Genomic DNA, 13,258 nt, shown 5'->3' with positions numbered 1-13,258 from the left:
AACTTTAGTAGAAAGCTCTTTAATAATTTTATCTTTCAAAGGCAAGCTTGATGGTCCATAAATGAAATTACGAGGACCATATATTTTGCAATTGATTTATGTAGGTATGATGGTGGTGGAAATGGAAGAAGTTAATAAAATATGACCCTAAATACAAAGTTACTTTTAAAAAATTCCGTCACTCTATTGTGTAAATATAAAGCACAACTAGGTGGTAAGTGGGTTATAAGTACTAATACTAGCAATTAATTGGTATTTCTGTGTCATCTCTTGCAATGGCCTGATAACATTTTTAAGGCAAACATTCGAGGACTGTTTTAGATCATACAGTGAAACCCTTAGAGTTCACAATATCAATTACAGTTTGTAATTATATTTGGAGACCCTGGGTCATACTTGCAAACACTCTTGCTCCATTTAAAGATGCTAAAAATAGGAATTGTTAGTACAGTTCCCGCAGAGCGCTCTATGAGTTATTTGACAGTGTGGGAGCTTGGCAAACAGCATCTGAGAACATTTAGAAGATGGTTAGTGAGCCTTAACTGAAGGCGGACAAGAAAATGACTTTGGTGGTTGATTTCTGAAGATACTTATGACTCATGCCTGTATGGAGGGCCTTTGAAAGGAAGGTCACACTTTCCCTTTCTGTCTTATTTGCCACGAAATCAGGCAAATGAGAGGGAAAACACAACTATACTTGTAATGTTTAAACTGATAGGAGGATTGGAAATTGCTCTTCATAAAAATATTGAGCATAGGTAAGTGCACCTCAACAAAGAAAATTGGATAAATTGGCTTGCAGGTTTGTGGGGATGCTTTTGTGTGGGGAATATTGCAGGTGGGGATGCTGTGGGTGGGGGAGGGGAGGAGAGCATGAGGCCAGAGATGAGGGTGGACTCCTCACATTGTGAATAATGTTTAAATAATGCTTCCTGATAAGCCCAAGCTCCCGATCCCCCCCACTCCCTCCCCCTCCCATCAGTGGGCTTATCAGACACAACTTAAAATAGATTTACAAGGAGATCCTGCTGAATAGCGTGGAGAACTTTGTCTAGATACTCATGTTGCAACAGAACAAAGGGTGGGGAAAAAATGTAATGGTAATGTATACATGTAAGGATAACTTGATCTCCTTGCTGTACAGTGGGAAAATTAAAAAAAAAATAATGCTTCCTTTGAGATCACTCTGAGAAGAGGAACCAGGCATTAGTTAGCTTCCCATCATTTTTGTTTGGTAAAAATTATAGTGTGTAGACTCCACAGTTTCATATCTTGTGGCTAAAGCCAGTGTTCCATGTTCCTGAGTAGAGACGCAGGAGTGGTCATCAGATAACTGAACACACATCAGAATTGTCTTGGTGGAGGCCTAGACATATGCCCTTGGATCACAGAGACTTGTCACCCTTTGCACATTTCCCAGAACCTGTGTCCTTCCTCTCTATCCAGGCTGTCTTACTCTCCAATTTTTTCAGTTTCTTCTGATTGAACTGTTGGACAGGTTATCTTCATTAAAGTGTTATTTCTGATGTTGAACCTTAACTTTCATATTTTCTCTAGGATAAATCAGAGCTCCTTGACTATCTGGGCAAATGTGTGGTTGGGCATTTTTATGTGTAGGTGTCAATTTTTGCTGGTGACCTTGCTTACTATCATATTACCGAGAAAATAAAAGTAATCAGAAGAGAATTTCCACAAGTTCTCATTATCCATTACCTACCAGCAGGAGAACCGTACACATGCACTTGCATCTTCAACTGTTGTTCAACTGTTGCCGAACCTGCTCTGTCTCCACTTCTGGCTTTGCACCCTAGACCTCTTCCCTGTGCTCAAGGACATCAGCCCAGGAACTCCCCTTCTCTCCTGCATCCCTTCCTGGGCTTCTTTGCTCCTTCAGAGAAAAGACTTACAGTGGCATTTAAGACCCTACACTATGTGGTCCCCTGATATCCTATGGACTTGTTGTCTCCTTGTGCCCTCTGCTCCAGTGACACTATTTTCCTGGCCATGTGTCAAGCATCCCAGGCTTGTGCTGGCTTCAGGGGGTTTTTGTCCTTAGTGTCCTCTGCCTTGAATGACCCCCTCCACCCCCATTCCTCAGCCTTTGCTCAAATGCCACCTTCTCACTGAGGCCAAGTTCATGTCTGGCCCCTTATTTAAAATTGTAACCTCCCCCTATTTCATCAAACTCTTGGTTTTTTCCCTCTTGCCCTTGCCTGCTGAGGTTTACTCCATAGCCATCATCACCATCTGTTGTGTTAGGTACTTTACCTATTTTTCCTTGAATTCTGACCTCCATCTCCTTACCACCCCCCCCCCTTCCCTATACAGATACATGTCCTGGAAGATAAGCTTCAGTTTATGACTCTATCACCAGCACCCACGGGAGTACCTGACATGCAGGAGGCACTCAATCAGTGTTTATTAACACAGAGAATTACACTTTAGAGAAAAATTACCTGCTTTTCCAAATTGCCATATGTGGTATATTTTACATGTTTCCTGTTTGTGTTTCATAGCTTGGAATAACTCATTTCTTCTCCACTGGTTTTTAAAAGACAAAATCCTAAGCTCTTTAAATAAAATAGAAGGAAAGACCTTTGTATTTATTATGTATTATTTATTTTGTGTCTTTATGATTTAGTACATTTTTGTAACCTAAAAACAGTTGCATTTCTTGAAATATTTCTTAAGGGTTTTAAACATTTTTTTTCTTTCCCATAAAATACAAATCCCCAAAGAAGCAACAGCAATGAAAACACATCACAAACAAAAGAGGCGAGCCAGGAGTGAAAAAGAGTTTAGCTAGTAATCCTGAGCAATTAATGAGCCTAATGCTTCTCGGCACCCATATCATTCCCCTCTGGCGGCTTGGTGCTGAGGGAGGTGCATCAACCCTGGCTAGTGCCTTGGCCACTTTTTAATACAAGAGCAGGAAATTGTGCAGAGGAAAGCTGAGAGCAGAAACATTCATCTAGTGACTCAAGTAAACTCAACCCAAACCACTTTCCACCTGGTTTACTACATTCCCCAACTAATGCCAGTTTACTGGAGTTACCATAACCAGATGACGCCAGGAGAAAAAGCAAACACCAGAAGCAAACAAAACAAAAAAAGAACAAAATAATGCCATTTGCAGCAACATGGATGGAACTAGAGACTCTCATACTGAGTGAAATAAGTCAGAAAGAGAAAGACAAATACCATATGATATCACTTATATCTGGAGTCTAGCATATAGCACAAAGGAACCTTTCCACAGAAAAGAAAATCATTGGAGAATAGACTTGTGGTGGCCAAGGGGGAGGGGGAGGGAGTGGGATGGACTGGGAGTTTGGGGGCTAATAGATGCAAACTATTGCCTTTGGAATGGATAAGCAATGAGATCCTGCCATGTAGCACTGGGAACTATGTTTAGTCGCTTATGATGGAGCATGATAATGTGAGAAAAAAGAATGTATACATGTATGTGTAACTGGGTCACCATGCTGTACAGTACAAAAATTTTTTTTATTGGGGAAATAACAATTAAAATATATTATGAAAAAACACAAAAAACCCCAACCAACCCCCCCACCCCGCCCCCCGCAACCAACCAACCAACCAAAAAAACCAGTGTCTTCATCCTTTCTCTCTTTTACACTAGGTACCAGGTTCAGGACATGTGTCTTTAATTTTAAGGCAAGGCAACTTCAGGTAATAATGAGAACAAGAGCATCACTTCTGTGGTTGTTAACCACGACAAAGTGTGGATTGAAGGCTTTACAATTCGGATCCTCATGGCCACCCAGTGTGTGTTTATAAGGAGTGGGTTGGGGGGCCAGTACCTGATATATTTTTCTTTTCCATTATGGCTTATTAAAGGATATTGAATATAGCTTCCTGTACTGTATACAGTAGACTTTGTTGTTTATCCATTCTATATATACTACTTTGTATCTGCTTATCCCAAACACCCAGTGTATCCTTCCTTCACCTCTGCCCGCCTTGGCAAGCACAAGCCTGTTCTATATGTCTATGAGTCTGTTTCTGTTCTGTAGATAGGTTCGTTTGTGTCATATTTTAGATTCCACATACGAGTGATGTTGTATTGTATTTGTCTTTCTCTTTCTGATTTACTTCACTTAGTATGAATCTCTAGGTCCAGCCATCTTGCTGAAAATGGCATTATTTTATCATTTTTTATAGCAAAGTAATTATATATATATATAATACACACCACATTTTATATACATTTTATATATATATATATATATACATATATATATATATATATATATACACACCACATTTTTTATCCATTCATCTCTGATGGACATTTAGATTGCTTTTATGTCTCGGCTATTGTAAATACTGCTGTTATGAACATAGGCGTACATCCCTATTTTTCACAGCCTCTCCAGCATTTGTCATTTGTACACTTTTTAATAATGGCCATTCTGACTGATATGAGGTGATACCTCATTGTAGTCTTGATTTGCATTTCTCTAATAATCTGTAGCTAGTATTTTAAGAGTGTGACCTGCTGCGTGAGTATGACCTGCACAAGCTACCCACGTGGGGCCATCAGTAGCCCCCTCGGCATCCAAGCTCCTGCTTAGGGGAAGTGAAAGCCCCAATTTGTTTGGATTGAAGGGACAATTTTAATACATTTGCACAAGGAGGTGCAGTGACAAGATTTACTACTTATAGATCTCAGAAACAGGGGTGGGGGGAGGCAGTTATGCGTGGAAGGGCAGTTCTGTCCCAGGTCAGAGCAAGCAGGAGAGGGAGCAGGGTAGCAAGCCCCTGTTACTCAGAGTAGGAGGGGGGCAGAGTTCACTAACTTTTCATGGATTCAACTGTAAGGGGTTGTTTTCAAAGGTGACCAAGGAGAGAAAAGTGGGAACTGGGAGCAGAAATCCTACGCTGAGGTCCTTCTCTAAATGTATTGACTCTGGTGTGACAGTGTTGTCACACTGTGAAATGCCAGTTCCAAATGCAGCAACACCAAACAGGTGTTTTCTCCTCACAGGGGATGCTGTTATTACTCCCATTTTACAGATGAGGAAAACGGAGGCACAGAGAGTTTAAGATTTGCTGTATCCTTGCTTCTCGTAAGCAGACTGAGGTTGGATATGAACCCAAGTAGCCTGGCCCACACATCCAGGTCTAACCCTCTACAGCTCAAGCCCTCCCCAGGGAAATTATCTTCCCCTGTCTGGTCTGGTCGTGCTCACCACCTCTGCACAGTTCACGCCTTCTGGAAAATGTGCCTCTGAGCTTGTCCCTCTCAGATTGGGTCTCATAGCCTTGATCATTCCTCTTCTCCTATTCTTTTTTTTCCAGAGCTGGTCCTCAGAACTCACAGAAGGAAAACAGCAGCTAATGTGTCAGGAGTTCTTCATGACTGACTGTCTTTCCTCCTCAGACTTAAGTGTTTCAACAAGGGCTTTTCCAGATGATGCTTTGTTCCAAGGAGAGGCTCTGACTGTTCAGAGTCAAGGTCTGGGGGTGGGGCAGTTTTATGTACATGACTTTGCTAATTTCCACCCTCTCTGGTCTAAATATCCAGGCTTAGCGGCCTCATGCAATTAATTCTCTTACTCATCCATAGTTTATTGTCTCCTGTCTCCTTTGTTGTAGACACACACTCCAGGTGGGGTCTGTTTCCAGGTTACTCTGTAATATGGAGGTTCTGATGATGGCTCATTTTAAAATCTTAGAGAAATCTTGTCAATCTTACCTTCCCTGATCAGAAATAAGATTCTTATCTTTATGTATGAAAACAATTGGTTTGTTTTTCTTTTCGCTGTATCATAGGAACTGAGGGACAACATTTAACCTATTAGTTTGGTGTTCAGAGCATACTCTCTATATTGAAAGAAAGATAGTTCTTCAAGTCAAATACATTGGCATGGAGATGAGAAACCACAGAATTTTATGGAATGATTCCTGTGCCGTTGCAATAGGTAGAACTCCTGGGGGCAGCAGGGTGCTGCTAAATTCTCACATTTGGAAAAAGTATGAAACTTGTCGGCTGGGCTTCCTAGTAGGTACTCAGTTGCCTGGTGTGGTGTCCTGTGGTGTTTCTTCTCCACTCCTACAACTGCCCGATGGATTTGTCAGCACAGGGGAGCCAAACAGGAGACATGTATCAGCATGGTACACCTTGTGTGGATTTTCGACAGCTCTTAAATAGAATTGTTCCCTATTTTAAAGTATTCTGGAAGGCGAATGTCAAAATAAATTAAAATTCTGATCCTGTCATGCATGTGGACATAATCAGCTTTCTCGCCCTCTTGTGACAGTAAAGGTGCATTTACTAACTGGAAATTGCTCTTCATTGTTCTGCCTGACCTTTTGAAGCCTCGGCTATAATAATATGTTAAATTATAAAAAACTGTGATCTTAAGTAAAAATTATGGATTTTTGCATGGATTCATCTGAATGGTAATTGATTGTCTAACATGGAAACCATGCTATGTGAATTATTTGGCGCAGTGCTAATATTGGCTAATTTAAAATGTAATTATGATCAGCACGGATCCTTTCAACTGCACTTATGAACTTAGCCTCGGTGGGAAAGCATATAGGACTCCCCACAGTGCGGAAATCACTTGGTTCTTTGGAAGACATATAGTCCAAGTTTTTAATTATATTCGCTGGAGTTCTTTTTAATCTTATCTTTCTATAAAGGATTTTAATATGACAAAGGTGGTGCTCACGTTATAAAGGAAGCACATTAACCAGAGTTTATAATACTTCCCACTGAGATGAGCGTTAGCATTTAAAATGAGAAGAGAGCTATTCTTTACATTTAAAAATGTGATCAGTCCAAGTAGAAACCAGAATTAATTTTAAATACTGTCTTGAGATCGTAAGCTTATCATATGTCAGATACTTAGTGTACTCACCTATCTCTACAGACCGTGTCGCCTCCAGAAGAATTTATTTGCTGAAGTCTTAGGAAAACAAGATGCAAACCCTACTCTGAGTGGTGAGAAGACAGATTCATTCATTTTCCTTGACTTGGCAAAAGAATTGATATCCATGTTTCCTCCCCTGATAGCAGTGGCAGAAAAAGAAAATACTCCTGGTCTTGTAGTGATATTTTAGATATAGATAATTATGATAAAAGCCCTTAATATCCTGAAAGATAAACATATTTTATTTTCCTGACATATGAAATCTATTGATGACTGGAATGGACTTGCTAATAGAAAAATAAATCATTTGCAAATAGCTCTTTGCTTAAGTCAAATTGAGTTTTCATAAAAATGAGAAACTTTGCTTTTTAGTATAGAAACAGTGTTTACAGGTATGAATATGGTCACTGCAAGAATATAGAATAGGAAGGATAATTTTTTTTTAATCCATTGAGGCTTCAGGATTGCTCTTGAAGCCTGCTAAAGGGGAGGTGGTTTGGGAGGTAATAAGAACTTACACAGAGAACCCTACTCATAGCAAGCCTGTGAATCTGGGAGGAATTGTTGCTTGGAAATCTTGGGGCTAGGGGTAGTTTTAGAAACTGCCTGCACAGCTTTTCCCTGATACTCTGGAAGAGTAACTTTCAAACTTTAGCATGCATCAGCATATCTGGAAGGTCTGTTAATACACAGATCACTGGGCCCCATCCCCAGAGTCTCTGATTTAGTTAGTCTCGGATAGGGTCTGAGAAATTGTTTTTCCAAAAAGTACCCTTGTCATGCTGCTGCATTTACTTTGGGGACCCTGCTTTGCAGCTGATGTACCTGAAACCTCCTGCGTGGTGCTAGGAGCAGGGGGATAAGGGGTGGTTCTGAAAGGAGAACTTGATGTTCATGATCTGTTGGTCAAGAATCATGGCAATAGACAGACCACCCAAGTGAGCATGCTGTTTGTTTCCTTTTCTACGGTCTATGAACATACCTGAATTTCTGGATGGACTGCGGTGCCTAGAGCTCACGTCTTTTAGCTTACTCAATGGCTTTCCTCTGAAATTATTCTTTTGTTTTGTTTTGCTTTCTTTCTGTAAATTTTATTGGAGTAAAGTTGACTCACAAAGTTGCATTAGTTTCAGGTGTACAGCAAAGAAATCAGTTATGCATACACTCACATCTATTCCTTCAGATTCCTGAAATTATCTTTTTTTCTGCATAACCATTTTCTTCCTCTCTACACCAGCATTCTAATTAGCCTTCCAACATGCTCTGTTTCCTCTCATCTTAAGAAAAAGAAAAAATCAAACATAAACCCACCAAATCTCCAAATAATAATTTTTTTCTTTGGTACCATTTCTACCAAAAGTCTTCGGAAGTTTTATGTTACCTTTCTCTGCTTCCTTTATCCTATTATTCTAACTTACTTTTCTTCAAGAATTTTTTCCTTTCTGCCATTCCTCTCAAAGGACCATTGGCAGTTGACCAGTGACCTTCCTCCTAGGAAAAATGTGTAATCAACATTCGGTTCTCAACTTGCCTTTGCAGAAGCGTTGGGGGCAGGTATTCACTCCATCCTTTTGGAAGCACCTTCGTCACTTGGCTTCCAAACAGCATGCTCTCTGGTTTTCCTTTTTTCCCTCTGCTTGCTCCTTCTCAGGTCCTCATCTTCACAGAAACTAGTCCTTAGGCCGATTTTCTTTTCCATCTACCCTCCCTCTCTAGGTGACCTCATTCATCTCCATGCTTTCTCCCTCTCTTTTTGTCTTTTCTTTTTCAGCTACACCTACATAATATGGAAGTTCCCTGGCGAGGGACTGAATCTGAGCTGCAGCTGTCCAGCCCCAACCCCCTTCTGATGTTCTCATTAAAACAAACCTACTCTCATAGGCATCTCAAGATTAACATGACCAAAATAGAATTCTTGATTTGCTTTCTACACATCTACTTTCCCCTTGTTCTTCTTATTGATTAAAAGAGCATCATCATCTACTTAGTTCTCAGGTGACAAACCTAAGTCTTCCTTGACCTTTTCTTGCCCACACAATTCTGTATCCAGTCCATCGCCAAGCTCTATAGGTCTTCTTGAAAAATCTAAGTCTGACAACTCATTATCTTTGGGTCCACCACCCTTGCCAAGCTCTTGTTTCTTCTATGGACACTTCAGGTGCATTTCAATATATCTCTTTGCTTCCATAGTGGTTGCTCTGTGGTAAATTCTTCATATAGAAGCCAGAGTGCTCTTTTGAACCTAAAAATGAGATCACTTCCCTTCCCTGCTTGTAATCCTTTAATGGGTCATCACACTCAGAATAAAACCCATAAAATAGAATAAAATAAAATAAATGAAAATAGACTAAAACAGAATAAACCCCATAGCCTATCAGTTCTTACATAATGTGGATTCTGACGATGTCGCAGACCTCACCTCTTCCAGCTTTCTACCTTCCTGCTCCATGTGAGCTCAGTGGTCTTCCTGCAGTGCCTTTAAGAATGTGTTTTGTTTCCCTTTCAAAGCTTTTGCTCTTTGCTCTTGCTATATTCTCCAGTATCCTTGCAGGGCTCACTCCCTTACCTCATTCAAGTTACTACACACAGGTTTCCTCCCAAGGAATCCATAAGTCAAACTGGCCCTCCCCCAAGTCAATGACTGCCACCTTCCTTGACTTTAACTTTCTTTATAGGACTTACTGCTGGGTGATATTATATGATAGATTTATAATTCTGTTTCGTATTTGTCTGTTTTCCACCAGATTATAAGCTCCATGAAGATGGGAGCCTCTAATACATTCCTGACTGGATCATAAGTGACTGATAAATTATTGTGGAATGAATGGGACTATGACTTATATATTTTTGTATTTTGTCATTTAAAGGCTTAGCTTATACTTATTATAAAATGTTGCTGGTTTTGATCAATGGATAGAGACCCATTTTGAATTAGTAAATAAATTTAAGAAATTAAATCACAGGTTATTATTTTAAATATATACAAGACTGTTTTAGTGTTTTGAAATTAGCTGTGATTTAAGCAATAAAAAGATAATACCCAGTGGCTTAAGCCAGGTTAATACTATTGAGTCACTAATGAATTAATAGCAATGATTTTGCCATAAGCATATTGATTACAAAATGATAACTCCCTAATCTCTTGAAAATTGTCATTTTTCCTGTAGGATGAATACTGACAGTCCAACTTTACTTCAAATATTCATTTCTTATTCAGTTTTCAAAACATTTTAAAATTTAAACTCATCATTTATTGATTTCATAAGATATCCTAACCAGGCACAATTTAAAATATTAAGTACTTATCCTGTTTACAGATGAAATGATATATCTCGGATTTGCACGAAAACAGGAAGGTGGGGTGTTGGGTGAGAGTAAGAAAAGAATAATAGCCATGACTGGAAAAATATTGAAGCTGGGTGATGAGTAACAGGGAGTTCACTACTATTCTTTTATATTTGTATTTGTTTTAAAATTTTGTATAGTGAATACTTTAAAGCCAAAAAATGTTTACTTGAATTTTATCACCAAAAAAATTTCTTAGAGATGTAGTCATATTAACTTGAAACATTTTTTTAAAAGTCTGTATGATTTTTGAGAGGTTTTGTTTATTATGTAAAAACATAACAAGCAAATTTATTGAATATTATTGGTCAGTTGAAGAAACAACTTCATGAATTCTTTGATTCATGTTAATCATAATTTCATTTCTATAATTATTTATATGTAAATGCATATTGTTTACATATAAATTACATTTCATATAATTTATAAATTTCATATTTCTAATGCTGTTATTAGACCTAGGCCAGAGATATGTGTTATTTAAACTTTAAATTCATCGTCTTAATCTCATGTACCAACAGCATTAAAAATCATGCAGAAGAAGAGGTGTTAACTCTTCTCTGAAAGTTTGGTAGAACTCAGCTGTGAAACTATCGGGTCCTGGACTTTTGTTTTTTGGAAGTTTTTATTTTTTTATTTTTTATTTTTTTGGGGTCTTTTTGCAATTTCTTGGGCTGCTCCTGCGGCATATGGAGGTTCCCAGGCTAGGGGTTGAATCAGAGCTGTAGCCGCTGGCCTACACCAGAGCCACAGCAACTTGGGATCCGAGCCACGTCTGCAACCCACATCACAGCTCACAGCAATGCCGGATCCATAACCCACTGAGCAAGGCCAGGGATCGAACCCACAACCTCATTGGTTCCTAGTCGGTTTCGTTAACCACTGAGCCACGATGGGAACTCCTGTTTTTTGGAAGTTTTTAAATCACATTTTCAATTTCAGTACTTGTGATTGGTCGGTCTATTCATAGTTTCTTTTTCTTCCTGGTTCAGTCTTGGTAGGTTGTATTTTTGTAGGAATCTGTCCATTTCTTCTAGGTTGTCCATTTTACTGGTGTACAGTTGCTCATAGTGGTATCTCATGATACTTTGTATTTCTGCAGTGGCAGTCGGTACTTCTCATTTTTCATTTCTAACTTTATAGAGTTGAGCCCTCTCCCTTTTTTTCTTGATGAGGCTGGCTAATGGTTTATTAATTTTGTTGATCTTTTCAAAGAACCAACTTTTGGTTTCTTTGATTTCTCAATTGTTTTCTTTGTCTCTATGTTATTAATTTCTGCTCTAACCTTTACGATTTCTTTCCTTCGACTAATTTTGGGCTTTGTCTGTTCTTCCTTCTCTACATGTTTAAGGTGTAAGGTTAGGTTGTTTATTTGCATTTTTTTCTTCTTTCCTGAGATAAGATTGCTTTGCTATAAAAGCTTCCCTCTCAGAACTGCTTCTGCTGTGTCATATAGATATTGGATTGTTGTATCTTCATTGTCATTTGTCTCTATTATCTTTTAATTTCCTCTTTGATTTCTTTAATGACCCATTGGTTGTTTAGTAGCATATTCCTTAGCTTCTTAGAGTTTGTTTTTTTTTTTTTCTCTTGGTTTATTTCTAGTCTCATAGCATTGTGATCAGAAAAAATGCTTGAAATAATTTCAGTTTTAAAAAATTTATCAAGGCTTGATCTGTGGCCCAAGAAGTCGTTTATCCTGGAGAATGTTCTGGGTTCACATGAGAAGAAAGTATATTCTGCTGCTTTGGGATGAAAAATTCTGTAGATATCAGTTAAGTCTATTTGATCTAGTGTATTGCTTAAGGCCTGTGTTTCATTGCTGATTTTCTGCCTGGATGATCTGTCCATTGCTGTAACTGGGGTGTTAAAGTCCCCCACTGTTATTGTGTTACTGTCAATTTTCCCCTCTTATGACTGTTAGTAGTTGTCCTATATCTTGTGCTGCTCCTATGTTGGTTGCATATATAGTTAGTGCTTTTTTTGTTATTTCCCCAATACATTTTTTTTCTACTGTACAGCATGGTGACCCAGTTACACATACATGTATACATTCTTTTTTCTTACATTATCATGCTCTATCATAAGTGACTAAACAGTTCCCAGTGCCACAGGGCAGGATCTCATTGCTTATCCATTCCAAAGGCAATAGTTTGCATCTATTAGCCCCAAACTCCCAGTCCATCCCACTCCCTCCCCCTCCCCCTTGGCCACCACAAGTCTATTCTCCAAGTCCATGATTTTCTTTTCAGTGGAAAGGTTCCTTTGTGCTATATGCTAGACTCCAGATATAAGTGATATCATATGGTATTTGTCTTTCTCTTTCTGACTTATTTCACTCAGTATGAGAGTCTCTAGTTCCATCCATGTTGCTGCAAATGACATTTTTTAAAATAGCTGAGTAGTCTTCCATTGTGTATATATACCCTCTTCCTAATCCAATCATCTGTCGATGGACATTTGGGTTGTTTCCAAGTCTTGTCTATTGTGAATAGTGCTGCAATGAACATGCAGGTGCATGTGTCTTTTTCAAGGAAAGTTTTGTCCGGGTATATGCCCAAGAGTGGGATTGCTGGGTCATATGGTAGTTCTATGTATAGTTTTCTAAGGTACCACCATACTGTTCTCCATAGTGGTTGTACCAGCTTACATTCTCTGGGTTTATATATATATAAAATTTTTATTTCTTCTTCTTGTATTGATCCTTTGATCATTATGTAACATCCTTCTTTGTCTCCTGTGACCTTCTTTATTTTAAAATCTATTTTATCTGGTATGAGTATTGTTATTCCTGCTTTTCTATAATTTCCATTTGCATGCAGTATTTTATTCCATCCCCTCACTTTGTCTATATATGTCGTTAGGTCTGAAGTGGGTCTCCTGTAGACAGCATAGTATGGGTCTTGCTTTTGAATCCATTCAGGTAGTCTTTTTCTTTTAGTTGGAGCATTTAATCCATTTACATTCAATGTGATTGTGGATAAATATATATTTATTGTCATTTACTT

At 38.7% G+C, this 13,258-nt stretch overlaps 1 protein-coding gene across 1 annotated transcript in view; it reads left to right on the top strand.

Moving 5' to 3' along the window:
• The window catches only part of LOC146406825 (uncharacterized), a 92,928-nt gene extending 83,841 nt beyond the window's left edge, over nucleotides 1-9,087 (top strand). The window contains exon 2 of the mRNA XM_085017760.1: nucleotides 6,906-9,087. Coding sequence (XP_084873886.1) covers nucleotides 6,906-6,938 — 33 coding nt within the window. The 3' untranslated portion in view covers nucleotides 6,939-9,087. The remainder of the gene's footprint in view (nucleotides 1-6,905) is intronic.
• The last annotated feature ends 4,171 nt before the right edge of the window (nucleotides 9,088-13,258 follow it).

The sequence above is a fragment of the Sus scrofa genome, chromosome 1 (assembly GCF_054392235.1).
Source record: "Sus scrofa isolate SSC_HxYL_T2T_F1_AM1 chromosome 1, Sscrofa_HxYL_maternal_Yorkshire_Landrace_v2.0, whole genome shotgun sequence".
Lineage (NCBI taxonomy): Eukaryota > Metazoa > Chordata > Mammalia > Artiodactyla > Suidae > Sus > Sus scrofa.
Note: the sequence above shows the minus strand (reverse complement) of the source record. Positions and strands in the feature narration are given on the sequence as shown.